The sequence below is a fragment of the Cebus imitator genome, unplaced genomic scaffold, assembly GCF_001604975.1.
Source record: "Cebus imitator isolate Cc_AM_T3 unplaced genomic scaffold, Cebus_imitator-1.0 Scaffold45, whole genome shotgun sequence".
Lineage (NCBI taxonomy): Eukaryota > Metazoa > Chordata > Mammalia > Primates > Cebidae > Cebus > Cebus imitator.
The window spans coordinates 5,004,962-5,022,257 of record NW_016107360.1 but is presented as its reverse complement, the minus strand read 5'-3'; the positions used below and the strand labels follow the sequence as shown (position 1 = coordinate 5,022,257).

Below are 17,296 nucleotides of genomic sequence, written 5' to 3'. Positions count from 1 at the left end.
GGGGCTTCACCATGTTGGTCAAGATGGTCTCCATCTTTTGACCTTGTGATCAACCACCTTGGCCTCTCAAAGTGCTGGGATTACAAGTGTGAGCCTCTGTGCCCAGCACCATCTTCATTTCTGTGAGTTTTTGTCAAGGCAAATTTTTGACTTACCTTATCACACAACAGTTTGATGGCTTAGCAGTGGTAAAGTTATTTGCAATATTATGAATTCAGGACCAAGATTGAAAAAAAAATTTTTTTCTGACAAGTTCTCACTTTGTCACCCAGGCTAGAGTGCAGTGGCACAGTTATGGCTCACTGCAGCCTTGACCTCCCAGGCTCAAGTGATCCTCCTGCCTTGGCCTCCTGAATTGCTGGGATTACCGGTGTGACCCACTGCACCTGGCTTGAAAACTTTTTTAAAAGAGCCATCCTTAACCACTATTATGAAATACTGAATGGCTCTATTAGCTTCTGCTGTACATTTGACTACCTTTCTTAATTCAGCCTAAAACTGCAAGACAAAACAACAATTATGTGCCAACCTTATGTTGCGGAAAAATCATTTCCATGACAACATTGTTTGAATCAAAAGTAATGTCAAGTTGTTTTATATACTTCCCATGTCAAAAAATTAAATCAAGAAATGAGGTTGCCATTGTTCAGGTAATAACTAAATAGTAAATTCAATGGGATCTTGGAATTAATAAATTAAATAAATTTTTATGCTTTATTTGGGCAACATATTACAGCTCTGATGAGAAGAGTTCTAGGCCTTAGGATTGGATGTGTCAGTGGTGTATCAAATGTACATTGTTGTGTCAACACACTGTCTTGTGCACAAAAATGAGATAAGACTTTTGGTTGATGAAAAGGGATTATTAAAATGTACAGAAATAATGCCTTGTAATTTTATAGAATTGAGTCTCCAAAAGAATCTAAAATGGGGCCAGGCACGGTGGCTTATGCCTGTAATCCCAGCACTTTGGGAGGCCAAGGTGGATGGATCATGAGGTCAGGAAATTGAGACTATCCTAGCCAACATGGTTAAAACCTGTCCCTACTAAAAATACAAACATTAGCTGGGCATGGTGGCACACGCCTGTAGCCCCAGCTTCTTGGGAGGCTGAGGCAGGAGAATTGCAAATCGCTTGAACCTGGGAGGCAGAGGTTGCAGTGACCCAAGATCATGCCACTGCACACCAGCCTGGTGACAGAGCAAAACTCCATCTCAACAAATAATAATAAAAAATAAAATCTAAAATGGCTTTTAGCTTTAATTAAAACACATATCACACAGAAAATAGTCTGTTGACAGATCTACTGGCAATAAGCCATTCCCTTGGGCTAAAGCAATGTCAGTTAAATTGGTTGTATTCAGACAACTATTCTAGGAATCATGTCCTATGACTCTATTTGACTAACATGTTTTTATCATGACTTTCAAAATATCAGAGCTTTTAAAAATGTCCAGATGCATATCTTTACAGTCACGAATTAAAGGTTTCAAACTAAGATTTATTATTATTAAGGAGCTATTTTATGAACATTCATTCTAATACATTTGATATAAATGTAATTGAAATTATATGATGAAGAAATTGAGATGGAGTATGACTTATTTAAGTCAATATGATAGGAAATATTACCCCCAATTATTATTTCCTAGCTCATCTTTATGCTAGAGTGTCCTTGTGAGAAAGAATTCATTTGTGAACAAATAAGATTGGTAAACAATCTTCCTTTTATAGAAAAACTATTCATTGAAATTGAATATGAATCCATCTTTATATGGCAAAGTAAGAGTTTTTGTAAATTACATGTTACTAGACACAGTCTCACTCTTGAAATCTTTCTTTGGTTGTTTTACTCCTTAATTTGATTTTTAAAATTAGGTTTTTAAAATATAGAGATGGGGCCTCACTATGTTGTCCAGGGTGGAGCACAGTGGCTATTCACAGGTGCCATCCCCTTGTATATTGATTAGCATGAGAGTTTTACGTACTCCATGTGCAACCTGTGACAGTTTGCCACTTGTTTTACTTTTTAAATTCAGCAACTTTAAAATCTTTCATCGGGATTCCAACCATTAATAAATAATTGAGCATTAATAAATGCTCTAGCTTCTAGTTCTAATGCAAAAAAAATGATTTGACTTGTCTAGAAGTTATTATGAGACCAGCAGTTAATAACTGCCATGATAAAATTTCAGGTGATAAAATGATATTAGTCAGGTGCTTATAATCAGGTTGACAACAATTTTCAATAACTTCCCTCAGAGACAATACTATTTATTAGAAACAATAAATGGAAGGACAGTAATGTTGGGTCTTTCAGTACTAATTTGGTTTTTCAGTTGAAGCAAATATTGCTAGAAGAAATGTCTCACATATTAATATAACTGCTGGGAAGAATGCCTGTTTCACTACAAAGATTCTGAAAAGATTTGAAAGATAAGTAGCAAGAGACAAATATTAATACAGTAAAGAAAAATAGCAAATTTTGTGGAGTGGGAATTCAAATGGAATTGTAGGGATTGATATTTCTGCTTGCAGCGGCAAACCATGAAATTCCTAAACTCAGAAGTCAAAGAGATAATTATGTGGTGCTAGGGAGATTAATGGTATATCCGTTATTTTATTATTAAGTGAAATTCTATCCATGATCTTTTCATGTATGCCAGTAAAATTGAACTACTCAGCCCTATTTTAAAATCTAAATCCTATCTAACAAAATTCTAGAACCTTGCCCTCAAAATTAACAAAAAGAATTTCAGGAAGAGATGAAGATGCACCCTTTCCTCTTGAGCTCTTTCTCCATCATAAAATTAGGTTTCTAAACCAAAATGAATGCTTGTGAATATTCACAACTGTAACCCACTTATTCTATTCTCTGATAATAGAAATCCGATCATGCAGGTATGTATATGTTAAAGAGGTCTTGCAAGAGTTAAAACAAAAACAAAAACAAAAACAAAAACTTAGAATGGTTGCCATGTCCTGTGGAAATAATCTCTAAAAGAAATATACAATTCTGATGGGTTTAGTTGACAATTTGTTGCTCTGCTAACAAAGCTGCAAGCAACATCTCAGCATTTCTAAATAGAATAAATACTTGTAAGATTTTTCTGCCATTCAGAGGTGAATTACTAACATTTTCCCTTTCTCCCAAATGCATAAGAGAGAATGGGAACCCTAGAATTCTACTAGAATTCTTATTTTAACAGAGAAGGAAAGCTTTATCTTACTTCCATTTAAAGTAGGAAACTTCGTTTTCTGCTGCTTTTCTCAGTTAAGATCCCATTTGCTATACAAAGGTGAATTTTGTTAATTAGAAGAAAATTAACAAATTATTATTTACCTCTTCTACACTCTTCTACTCCCCACACGTATTTAAGCGTGACTTTGACATACATTATGCTGGTCATTCCGTCGCTAATTATGAATATATATAAATATCTTGCTTATGCATTTTACTGGTCATGTTTACACAATTCTTTTTAACTTGTGTAACAACTAGTACAGAATCGTTTCTGGATGCACACATGACTGAATTGTTAGACATTATTTTAATTAAAAACTTATTTTCTGGAGGAAAGAAAAACTGAAGCTTTTTCTTATATTAAAACTCTTAAAGTGTGTGTGTTTTCATTTCATTATTTTTTCTTATCTATTTAATTCTGAGCTCGTTTTTCTAACTTATTCTTGATCTCTTCTTTAGGCCTCTAGTAATCCTAATACACGTACTAAATATTCTCTATTTTTGGTTAAAAATATCCAGAACAGAAAGGCTTCCTTTCATCTTTCACTGAGAGTTACCTGTTAACCATGAGACTTACCTGGCCTCCTTAATTACGTGGGACATCTCAGCACAGCTCACATATATGCACAGAGACATGTGTGCACACCACATACATACATTATTTAAAAATAAAAACCATATACATACTCCTTGAATTTGTGCTATATCTATGGCTAATATTGTTGTCAAGGCTCCCGTGCTGTTTTCCTTCTCATCAAACCAAGCAATATCCTAGAGAAAAGGAGAATTAACATAGGGTTGTCAAAAACCATTATTTTCTCTGACTAGTGATTTTTCTGCTGTAAGTTAGAAGACAGTTACCTGCCTCCTCACTCACAGGTACTTAATTCCTATAAATAAAATGGATCAAATGACTTTTGCTTCTTTTTTCATGAAGATCTATATTTATATATTAGCTGAAGAACTTAAGCCCAAGTGCTTGGACTTATTACTCATTACCGTGTTGTATAATAATCAATGATGTTAAATTTAAATTAAAATGGTCATTTTAAATCAAGTAATTTGTAATTTTACTCCAAAAGTCATTTGTGAAGAGTGGACACAATTCAAAAGGCCAGAGGGGGGCTCACATCTGTCATTTTAACACTTTGGGAGGCCAAGTTGGGAAGATTGTTTGAGTCCAGGGGTTCAAGACCAGCCTGGCCAACATGGCAAAACTCTGTCTCTACAAAAACCACAAAAATTAGCTGGGCATGGTGATGTGCACCTGTAGTTCCAGCTACTTGGGAGGCTGAACTGGGAGGATTGCTTGAGCCTGGGAGGCAGAGGTTGCAGTGAGCTGAGATTGCACTGCTGCACCCCAGGTTGGATGCCAGAGTGAGATCCTGCCTCACCAAAAAAAAAAAAAAAAAAGGCAGTAAATCACTCAATTTAGAAATATTTTCAAAACTTTCCACCTAAACTAACTAATGATAAAAAGTCTATCTCCTTCTCTTTAGGAGCCACACAATAAAGATTTTCTCTGACGCTTCACATTACCCCCTAGAACTTACAGGTGTCTTCATGAGCTCAGGTCCTAGATGCTCAAAGGGCATCCTAGAGAGATGACAGTCTGTACCACACAGTAGCCACTTTGAAAGCACAATCCCAGGCAAGAGCCAAACATCGTGTGAATACACAGCAGCAACAATAATAACCACAGCCCTGCTGAGCTGAAAGACATTACCTGCTTTTGATTGTGTACTCTCTCTCCAAAATTAAGATATTGTATATATTTTCTAATTGGTTCTAGATTTAAACATGACATGGAATGCACAGATAATTTTTAGATACAGTATATGGTAAAAAACATGAAAAGAATTTATTAGTGACTATTACATTACTGATTTTATAGTAACTTGCTGTAAAACACCATGAATGGGTACATATGCAATTAGTCTTAGTCATTATTGGATATTCAGTGGGCAAGATGTCTGAAACTGCTTTTCAGCAAGGCACCAATTGTGTACTCCAGGGACTGTTTTCCAGCATAGGCAATATATATGAAAACATTTAGCAATGTTTCTGGCACTTAGGTGGTGAGTAAAAATTAGCTTGCATCCTCTCTTCCTGACAGGAATATAATTATAAGAAAGGCCATCAGGCTTTTGATACTGGTAGATATCCAGTTTTTTCCTGCCAATAGTTCTACTTGAAATAAAAATACAATAAAACCATGTAAAGTGCTTGGCATGTATTCTCTGATTTAATCATTACAACAACTCTACGAGATAGATAATGTGATTACTCACATTTTAGAAGTAAAAATACTAAGGTACTTAGAGTTACTTAGAGATTAAGTAATGTGTCCAAGGCCACATAGCTAGCAGGTGCTGAAGCCAGGATTTAAACCACACCAACCAGAGGCCAGAGTTGTTAATTTTTTAGTTTCATTTTTTCTTGAATTTGCTTCTATTAAAGATGGATTTTATTCTAAGTGCATAGTGTACCTTAAGATATTGGCTGGCACAGTATTAGCAAGCAATTAAAAAACTAAGCAACCATAACATAAAGATAGCTTCTGTAGTTTGAGGGAGAACTGAGGTTCTGTTGAAAGTCATGCAACTCATTGGTTACAAAAAATTTCCATGGGGCGCAGTGGCTCACGCCTGAAAACCCAGCACTTTGGGAGGCTAAGATGGGCAGATGACTTGAAGTCAGAGGTTCGAGACCAGCTTGGCGAACATGGTGAAACCCTGTCTCTACTAAAAATATAAAAAAATATAGCTGGGGGTGGTGGTGCTCAGGCTACTCAGGAGGTTGAGGCAGCAGAATTGCTTGCACCTGGGAGGCAGAGTTTGCAGTGAGCCCAGATCACACCATTATACTCCAGCCTGGGCAACGAGCAAGACTCCATCTCAAAAAAAAAAAAAATAAAGAAAAATCCATTAAACGTAATACTGATTGTTTAGTTAGCCTCAACTTTTATTAAAAAATGAAATTATTATTTTTTAAACTTTTAAGTTCAAGAGTACATGTCCAGGTTTGTGATACAGGTAAACTTGTGTCATGGGGGGTTTGTTTTAGAGATTATTTAAGTTTTTAATCAATTATCTTGTTCTGCCTGTCATATGACTGAAGAATTACAGTTGAGTTTCATGACCTGTTTCTCATGCTCCAGGACTCATTACCTCAAATCCTTTTGGAAGTAGCTTAGGTACATTTTGAAGCTCCTTAGTGATCACCATCAATGCTATCATAATTTAAAGAATCCCAAGAATCCTTAGCCAATCTAATTTAGAGGGAAATGTGGAAAAATAAACTCCTTACATGTTAAAAGACTCAATAGCTCTATAGGTAAATATTTATCATTAAGAATTGTAAACTTAGCTTTGAAACACAATGAACGATGAATTATTTACAATGATTGAAGTCAGCAAAACTTAGAACATTCTTTTTAACAGGAAGAATCTAATCACATAAAGTATGGATTTTATACCTACAAAAATACCATACCTGTTTTTATACATACCTCTACCTCAAATGAGGCTTCACAATGCTTATAAAAAGCACTGCAAGCCTCAGCACAGTTGCTAAGCCTTAAAAATTCTCATCTTAGTACAAAAATCAGATAATAAGAGTTAGGTAAAACTGCACACTAGGAGCTTCCCATACTATAGACAAAGCAAAATTGTGAAGATGCTTACAAAGAAAGGGTTAAATATACTGCAATATACTACTCTTCTTTTTCTCCAATTTTAAAAAGTAAAGCTAAGAATCAAAAGGAGTGCTGACGGATGAAGAGGGAAAACAAAAAACTTAACCTATGTAGATATTTAATACCATGTGCATACTTTCTGTGCATGTCTTTGTAAGTATGAGCATGAGTTTTAAAGCCCAGAGTTTATGGCATATAGATTGGAGCATCCTTATGAGTAGAAGCTACTTTATTCAAAAATGTTACAATCCTAATGTTCACATGGCTAATGCTAGACAGAGGATTAATGCCCAGTATTATAATCATCAAAATACTAGATTAACAACAGTTCCTCTCATTAAACTGGCTCATGGCCTTGAGATTCTTCCACTAAAAGCATTCCGTGAACAGAAAGGAAGTTCAAAGTAATGCTTGGAAAAATTAAAATTTATATTCTTCTGTATAAAAGCAAACATTTAGGAATTCAGGAAACATTTTCAAAGGTATCTAGAAATTTAAATTTATTTGAACAGGGAAAAAGATAAATTTTAAAACAAAACATAAATGAGCAGAAATTGTCAACAAATGTGAAATATAGTATTAGTTAATTAAAGTCTCAACTTATTTCATGGAAGATTTGTGGCAAAGACATAAAGTATTCATAAATTTTAAAATAATAATGAGGCCAGGCGTGGTGGCTCACGCCTGTAATCCTAGCCCTTTGGGAGGCTGAAGCAGGTGAATCACCTGAGGCAGGAGTTCAAGACTAGCCTGGCCAACTTGGTGAAATCTCATCTCTACTAAAAATACAAAATTTAGCTGGGCGTTGTGGCAGGTACCTGTAATCCCAGCTACTCGGGAGGCCGAGGCAGGAGAATCACTTGAACCCAGGAGGCAGTGGTTGCCCAGCCTGGGTGACAAGAGTAAGACTCCATCTCAAAATAAATAAATACATAAAATAATGTATAAGTTTAACATGAGAGGTATGTGCTGGCATCAAATTGATTTATGATCCTACAAGTAGACTTTTGTTTTTCTGGATTAACGAGTGTCTCAAAATGTGGAACACGAAGCAGAGATGGGACCTTTTTGAACAGAAGGTATAAGGTCACCGATAGATTTAGAACATCGTGTTGCCGGGGAAACCTCCAACTTACTCTCCTGCACTTTGTATCGTGTAGCTCCCTGAACTACAGTTGTTGCATGGCATCATTCAGAGAACTGCTCCTAAAAGTCCCAAGATTTAAAAATGGGATTTGACGACTCAGTTGGAGTGACAGTAACTCTATTTCCGAAAAGAAATCACCTTGGCAGGAAGCTATTTGCTCCTGCCTGGTGAGCTTTGGTGACAGAAAGTGAGGTGAAGGGCTACTAAAGATTACTGGCTTTCAGGGTAACCCAATACATTTTAGCCTCGTGAAAGAATTTTAGAGGTGCCAGTCTGAGACATTCCTTCCATTTGCCTCCAAGACTCACTTCTCAAGATTGCTATTTGATCCACCTATTTTTAGTTATTTCACACAGGTGACTGATCATCTGCATGAGGCAGACAGACCTGGCAGTTAGACCGATGTTATGTAAGTTCACAGCTCTTCTGATAAAGGCAGAGATTGGCTGCTTTAAGAAGTATAGAGTGAAAAACTTAAGCTATGCCCATGGATTAGAACTAGAGAAATTAACAACTCCTTTGTAGATACGTTCCCAAGATGTGGTACTCTTCTCCTTTTGTTTTAATTTGGCCTTCCATTCTGATCCTGGAACACTACCTCACTCATTAAAAGAAAGATTTGTCAAGATGAATGCAAGGAGCAATGAGTAGATCCTACTTTTTTTCTATAAGCTGTATTTTTGAACATCACACTTTTGGACTTGCTTCTTTTAGAAAAATATAAGACTTCCGACATCAGATTTTGCTGCTCAGAACAAAGAGTGTGCTTTCAAAGGATCCAAAAAGAAAGATTATGTCAAAAATTCACTTGAGACAGAATTAAATCTAGATTTTTTTTTTTTTTTTTTTTTGAGACGGAGTTTCGCTGTTGTTGCCCAGACTGAAGTGCAATGGCACGATCTCGGCTCACTGCAACCTCCGCCTCCTGGGTTCAAGCAATTCTCCGGCCTCAGCCTCCCGAGTAGCTGGGACTACAGGCACGCACCATCATGCCCAGCTAATTTTTGTATTTTTAGTAGAGACGAGGTTTCACCTTGTTGACCAGGATGGTCTCGATTTCTTGACCTCGTGATCCACCCACCTCGGCCTCCCAAAGTGCTAGGATTACAGGCTTGAGCCACCGCGCCTGGCTTAGATTGTTTTTTTTTTTTTTTTTTAACAAATTTTAAATACAATAAGAAAAATTCAACTTAACACTGACCTGGTATAACATGGCTTTGAAGGCCAAGTGTCTTAATCTCATGGTTAAAGTTTCCCCTGCTCTGCCATAAAATAATCCCTGAAAAACAAACAAACAAAAATCTACGTTCTTTTCCTTTGTAACATTAGTTGATATATTTTTAACTCAAATAGAAAGAATGACAACAAAAAGTAATCATGCTGAGGCTTTTTTTTTTTTTTATTAAATGCTTACCTGCATGAAATAACTGACAAAGCAAATAACACCCAAAATGACGAATATTGTGGAATAAATTTCTGCATCATGCTTTAATGTAGTTTTATCATTATCTCCAAACATCTGAAAAGGAACATATTTTATTAGGTGTTTGGAGGAAAATAGAAACAGAAAAAAATAAAAATTTCTGTATATCAGGAGTTTTAAAATTCTCTCTCTCCTGCTTTTCCTTCCCTCCCTCTCTCCCTCCCTCCCTCCCTCCCTTCCTTCCTTCTTTCCTTCTCTCTCTCTCTCTCTTTCTTTCTTCTTTTTTTGAGACAGAGTCTTGCTCTGTCACCCAGGCTGGAGTGCAGAGGCATGATCTCAGTCTCGGCTCACTGCAACGTCTGCCTCCCAGGTTCAAGCAATTCTCATGCCTCAGCCTCCTGAGTAGCTGGTATTACAGGTGTGCACCACCACACCTGGCTAATTTTTATATTTTTAGTAGAGATGGGTTTTCACTGTATTGGCCAGACTGGTCTCAAATTCCTGACCTCAAGCTATCTGCCTGCCTCAGCCTCCCAAAGTGTTGGGATTACAGGCATGAGCCACTGTACCTGGTTTAAAATATATTTCAACATAAAAATAAAACTACACACATATCTGTGGAAAAAAGTGCACCATCATGCTATCATCTGCATTCATTGTGTATGATAAAAAATAACTTGCTTTTAATTCTCTTACTTAAACTACGTAAATATGAGATCTGAAAAACGAGTCATCTGTCTGTTATTATTATCATGGTATATTTCCAAAGAAACTACCAGTTTGTTTGAATTATTATTTTGAATAATTTTGGATCCCTCAAGTTTCTTAGTATTTTTCTAGTTAAGTAGTACCTGCAAGGTGAGACTTTTTAATGTGCTCCTGGAAATTGTTCTTAAAAATGAGTAATTGTACATCCACAGGCATTTATATTGATAAGAGTACAGCTGTGCAAATTAGTGATGCTAAAGTTCCAGGCTAGAACTTCAGTTAACATTGAAGAGTAAGCATAGGTCTTATAAGAGCCTTAAACTCACCAGCTGTCCTGAGTCCTTTAGCATAAACCCAAATTCTTGTTTCTTCTCCCTGAGGTGGCTGGTAAGAAAAGAAGTTACAGTCGTTCCCACTAGTTGAAAGGAAAGTAGTTGTATTTGACTATTTTATTTCTTCAGCGTTTTGGAATGCTGATCTAGCGAAGTCAAAATTTGAAAACAGGCCGGGCATGGTGGCTCACACCTGTAATCCCAGCACTTTGGGAGGTGAAGCGGGTGAATCACGAAGTCAGGGAATCGAGACCATCCTGGCCAACATGGTGCAACCCTGTTTCTACTAAAAATACAAAACTTAGCTGGGCGTGGTGGTGCGCACCTGTAGCCCCAGCTACTCGGGAGGCTGAGGCAGGAGAATCGCTTGAATCTGGAGGCAGAGGTTGCAGTGAGATCAAGCTACTGCATTCCAGCCTGGCAACAGAGTGAGACTCTATCTCAAAAAAAAAAAAGAAAAATTAGAAAACAAAGAAATTTCTTCAGTGATTCAGCAATGCCCAGCAGCACACTTTACAATAGATGCTGGCTTATCTCCTGGAAACATTAACTAACCTTCCTATCATGGACCCCACACTAGCGGTGGCCCACTAAAAGTCCCAGTTTTCCCCTGGTGGATCAGACTGCTACAAGCTTATTCTCTTGGGTCGTACTTTCTTTAAATTGTTAAAAATATTAGCGAATTTGTTTAACTTACAGTTATAATTTTTGCAAAGATGATGGAAAACACTGGATGAACAGTTCCATTTAGAACAGAAGCCAATGTCCCCAGAACCACAGAAGGCCATTCAGACTTGTTTAACTTGAAAATTTTTAATAGAGACACTTCAGGAAGACTTATCTAAAAATAAAACACATTCGTTAACGATGCCTGTTTGTGAGCATAACAGAATCTAGGGAAGTTAGCCCATCATAAACAGAATTATAATGTGTAACATAAAATGTAACAGCAGGGTAGAAAATGTTTTTCTTTAAAATTCACTGCCATTATTATTATTATAGTTGTTATTATTTTTTGGGACAGAGTCTCGCTCTGTCACCAGGCTGGAGTGCAGTGGTGCATATCTAGGCTCACTGCAACCTCTGCCTCCCGGGTTCAAACGATTCTCCTGCCTCAGCCTCCCGAGTAGCTGGGATTAGATGTGCACGACACCACACCCAGCTAATTTTTGTATTTTTAGTAGAGATGGGGTTTCACCATGTTGGTCAGGCTGGTCTCAAGCTCCTGACCTTGTGATCCACCCACCTTGGCCTCCTAAAGTGCTGGGATTACAGGCGTGAGCCACTGTGCCCAACATCTGCCCATATTATTAATGATGACCTTAAAGCATAAAATAAAAGAAGCTTTGCCAAAAGTGACTATTTGTGCAATATCACCTTTTGACATTTCACTCAGTTGCTATCATTTAAAAGTAAAACTAAATCACATGTAATTGTTAAGGGTCACAAAAGAAATGATAGGTTTATTTTTCTTTACTCTTGTTAAACTGGATGGAATATCCTACTACAGGATAGGAAAAAATCTAGGCAGAAGCTAAGAAAAGAAAATGCAGAAGGTAAAAGTTTCATTACGATCTCAAACGTGAAAGTTGGAAAGTTTCATGATGTATTTACAAAAACATTTTCCTAATCCCTTGGCTTGTTTTGGAGTTCTTATTTACTAGCAAAATATAGCAATATCTGAGCACATTATTTAAACTCACCAAGCCTGTCTCCTCATCTTTCCAAGGAGAATGGTATCAGTTCCTATACTGTAGGATTGTCTATACAATTAAGCTTTATTCAATACATTTTCGACTAAGTGTATTTGCAAATAATAAACACCCAATCTAATAAATGCTTGCAGCCATTGCTGTTTCTGATGTTTTACAGAGGAAGGGTTATATTACACAAAGTTTCAGGTTTTATACAGAGAAAGCACAATGCAAGTTATCATTCTGGTGTCTGCCAGCCCTTCCCAGGATACGTGGAAGGTGACAAGGAGAGGTAGTGGTCACAGTGGTCAGAGGATAAATAATATGATAACGATCTCTCTTTGCTCTTTACTGCAATAAGCAGTGTATTTCTGAATCTTAAAAATTCTTGGGAACAGCTTTGTGGTGTGCAATTATTCTGAGTAGGGAAGTTTATAATGAATTATTTGATATTTCATTCATTGAAACTTCCTCATGGCATTGACTCTTAAAATAATCACATTTATGAAGCTAATAACCAGAGAATTCCTCAAGAAAGACTGTAAAATAGTTTAAAATTATTTTTCTCATCTCAGTCTGGTCACTATAATGCAGACTGTTGTTTGGACAACAGAACTTTCAAATTCCGATGCCTTTAAAGTCCACTTTCAGGCTGGCTAACCCACATTTATATTGGGTTACCTAATACTTAATAATTTGATTGTATCCATCATTTTTCCTGCTGATGTTTTCTAAAGCTCATCATCAAAAAGGGCACAACCTTTTAGTTAGGTCACTGTTCAAAAGAATATACAAAAATTTAAAAAGGTGCACATCAAGTCTTTATCAAGCACTAAGCATCGAGCTAAGTGCTTTACAAAATTACCTTGTTTTGTAAGAAAATTAAGATTAAGCATGTCCCAGGGCACCAGTAAATTACAGAGCCAGGAAATTAAGAGGGCTATCTTCCTCCTATAGTATGATCTATGTTACACAGGTAATTTAAAGACGTTCTTTTGCCCCTGGAAAAATACACAATAAAATATTTAAAATGATACCATTTAAATAGTTTTGTCAAGATAAAAAATAATTAAAGATAAAAGCAAAACAAAAATTTCAGTAAAATCATAAAATATGCTGTTACTTAAATATGAGACAGGTTATACATGTGTTAAACTATTCTGACATAAAAATATAAAATAGACATAAAGAGATATGAGTGTTAAAAAGTTAAAAAATGATACCCAAAATATTTTAAATTTAATTTGACGCAGTTTAGAGCTTTCTTGAGTTATAGTTTTCATATAACAAAGTGCACATATTTGAAATGTATAATTAGATAAATTTGGACACAACTACACACTCATGAAAACATCACAAAAGTCAAGATAATAAACATATCTATTACCCCAGAAATTTTCTCTTGCTTTTTTTTCATCCCTCTCTCCATACGTCTTAGTTTTCAGTTCTCTTCCTCCTTCAGTCCTGTAACTCCTGATATGCTTTCAGTCACTATGGATTAGTTTGCATTTTTTGAACATTATATAAATAAAATAATACATTATCCACTCCTTTTCAGATAGCTTTTTTGCTCAACATACGTATTTTGAGATTTATCCATGCTGCTGCATACATCAGCATATCATTTCTTTTTATTGCTGCATAGTATTTCATTGTATGGCTATCTCATAAATTATTTTTATTATTATTATTTTTTAATTGTATTTGCACTCTGGGATACATGTGCACGTCCTGCATCCTGCAGGATTGTTGCATAAGTACATACATGCCATGGTGGTTTGCTGTCTCCATCCTCCCCAACCCCGTTGCCTACATCAGGCATTTCTCCTAGTGTTATCCCTCTCCTCCTCCCCACTGTGCCCCGCTGTGTCCCCCTCCCCTCCACTCCATCCCCCCACCTAGCCCTATACTCCCTTCCCTGTGCCCAAGTGTTCTCATTGTTCATCACCCACCCATGAGTAAAAAACATGTGGTGTTTGGTTTTCTGTTCTTGTGTCAGTTTGCCAAGAATGATGATCTCTAGGTTCATCCATGTCTCTACAAAGGACATGAACTCACTGTTTATTATCGCTGCAAAGTATTCCATGGTGTATATGTGCCACATTTTTTTTTTTGTCCAGTCTATCATCGATGGTCATTTGGGTTGATTTCAGGTCTTTCTATCGTAAACAGTGCTGCCGTGAACATACGTGTGCATGTGTCTTTATGACAGAATGATTTATAATCCTTTGGGTATATACCCAGTAATGGGATTGCCGGGTCAAATGGAATTTCTATTTCTAGATCCTTGAGGAATCGCCACATTGTCTTCCACAATGGTTGAACTAATTTACACTCCCACGAACAGTGTAAAAGTGTTCGTATTTCTCCACATCCTCTCCAGCAGCTGTTGTCTCCAGATTTTTTAATGATCGCCATTCTAACTGGCATGAGATGGTTTCTCAATGTGGTTTTGATTTGCATTTTTCTAATAACCAATGATAATGAGCATTTTTTCATATGTTTGTTGGCTGCATATTTGTCTTCTTTTGTAAAGTGTCTGTTCATATCCTTCTCCCACTTTTGGATGGGTTTGTTTGTTTTTTTCCCTGTAAATCCGCTTTAGTTCTTTGTAGATTCTGGATATTAGCCCTTTGTCAGAAGGGTAGATTGCAAACATTTTTTCCCATTCTATTGGTTGCCAGTTTATTCTAATGATTGTTTCTTTTGCTGTGCAGAAGCTCTTAAGTTTAATTAGGTCCCATTTGTCTATTTTGGCTTTTGTTGCCATTGCTTTTGGTGTTTTAGTCATCAAGTCCTTGCCTGTGCCTTTGTCCTGAATGGTTTTGACTAGGTTTTCTTCTAGGGTTTTTATGGCGTTAGTTCTTATGTTTAGATTTTTAATCTATCTGGAGTTAATTTTTGTATAATGCGTAAGGAAGGAGTCCAGTTTCAGCTTCCTGCTTATGGCTAGCCAGTTTTCACAACACCATTCATTAAACAGGGAATCCTTTTTCCATTGCTTGTTTTTGTCCGGTTTGTCAAAGATCAGATGGTTATAGATGTGTAGCTTTGCTTCTGAGGCCTCTGTTCTCTTCCATTGGTCTATATCTCTGCTTTGGTACCAGCATCATGCTGTTTTGATTACTGTAGCCTTGTAGTGTAGTTTGAAATCAGGTAGCATGATGCCTCCAGCTTTGTTCTTTTTGCTTAAGGATTGTCTTGGCTATGTGGGCTCTCTTTTGGTTCCATATGAAGTTTAAGGTGGTTTTTTCCAGTTCTGTGAAGGTCAATGGTAGCTTGATGGGGATAGCATTGAATTTATAAATTACTTTGGGCAGTATGGCCATTTTCACGATATTGATTCTTCCTAACCATGAGCATGGAATGTTTTTCCATCTCTTTGTGTCCTCTGTTATTTCCTTGATCAGTGGTTCGTAGTTCTCCTTGAAGAGATCTTTTACCTCCTTTGTAAGTTGTATTCCTAGGTATTTTATTCTCTTTGTAGCAACTGTAAATGAGAGTTTGCTCATGATTTGGCTCTCTGTCTGTTATTGGTGTATAGGAATGCTTGTGATTTCTGCACATTGATTTTATATCCTGAGATTTTGCTGAAGTTGCTTATCAGCTTAAGGAGGTTTTGGGCTGAGATGAGGGGTCTTCTAAATATACGATCACGTCATCTGCAAATAGGGACGATTTGACTTCTTTTCCTAATCGAATGCCCTTTATTTCTTTTTCTTGCCTAACTGCTCTGGCTAGAACTTCCAATACTCTGTGGAATAGGAGCGGTGACAGAGGGCATCCTTGTCTAGTACCGGATTTCAAAGGGAGTGCTTCCAGTTTTTGCCCATTCAGTAGGATATTGGCTGCACGTTTGTCGTAAATAGCTTTTATTGTTTTGAGATATGTTCCAACAATACCTAGTTTATTGATAGTTTTTAGCATAAAGCGCTGCTGAATTTTGTCGAAGGCCATCTCTGCATCTATTGAGATAGTCATGTGTTTTTTGTCTTTGGTTCTGTTTATGTGGTGAATTACATTTATAGACTTGCATATGTTGAACCAGCCTTGCATCCCTGGGATGAAGCCTACTTGATTGTGATGGATAAGCTTTTTGATGTGCTATTGGATTTGGTTTGCCAGTATTTTATTGAGGATTTTTGCATAGATGTTCATCATGGATATTGGCCTATAGTATTCTTTTTTAGTGGTGTCTCTGCCAGATTTTGGTATCAGGATGATGTTGGTCTCATAGAAAGAGTCAGGGAGGATTCCCTCTTTCTGTATTGTTTGGAATAGTTTCAACAGGAATGGTACCAGCTCCTTTCATATGTCTGGTAGAATTCGGCTGTGAACCCATCTGGATATTGACTTTTTTTGGTCGGTAGGCTATTAATTGCTGCCTCAACTTCAGACCTTGTTATTGGTCTATTGAGGGTTTGGTCTATTGAGGGTTTCAACTTCTTGGCTTAGTTTTGGGAGTGTGCAAGTGTCCAGCGATTTATCCATTTCTTCCAGATTTACTGGTTTATGTGCATAGAGTTGTTTGTAGTAATCTCTGATGGTAGTTTGTATTTCCAAGGAATTGGTGGTGATCTCCCCACTGACTGGCTGGATATGAAATTCTAGATTGAAAATTCTTTTCTTTAAGGATATTGAATATTGGCCCCCACTCCCTTCCAGCTTGCAGGTTTTCTGCTGAGAGATCCACTGTGAGTCTGATGGTCTTTCCTTTGTGGGTGACTCAACCTTCCTCTCTGGCTGCCCTTAGGATTTTTTCCTTCATTTTAACCCTGGTGAATCTGACAACTATGTGCCTTGGGGTTGCTCATCTTGAAGAGTATCTTTGTGGTATTCTCTGTGTTTCCTGGATTTGAATGTTGGCCTGCCTTGTTAGTTTGGGAAAGTTCTCTTGGATAATATCTTGAAGAGTGTTTTCCAACTTGGATTCATTCTCCCCAGCACATTCAGGTACGCTGATCAAGCGTAGATCAGTTTTTTCTGATTAGCGTAAATTCGGTTTTTTCATGTAATCCCATAGTTCTCGCAGGCTTTGTTCATTTCTTTT

At 37.0% G+C, this 17,296-nt stretch overlaps 1 protein-coding gene across 1 annotated transcript in view; it reads right to left on the bottom strand.

Moving 5' to 3' along the window:
- ABCB5 (ATP binding cassette subfamily B member 5) overlaps positions 1-17,296 on the bottom strand; it is a 125,662-nt gene that overhangs the window by 51,316 nt on the left and 57,050 nt on the right. Inside the window, exons 17-20 of the mRNA XM_017526944.2 lie at positions 11,250-11,393; positions 9,504-9,608; positions 9,291-9,368; positions 3,933-4,016 (exon numbers count right to left, since the gene is read on the bottom strand). Coding sequence (XP_017382433.1) covers positions 3,933-4,016; positions 9,291-9,368; positions 9,504-9,608; positions 11,250-11,393 — 411 coding nt within the window. The remainder of the gene's footprint in view (positions 1-3,932; positions 4,017-9,290; positions 9,369-9,503; positions 9,609-11,249; positions 11,394-17,296) is intronic.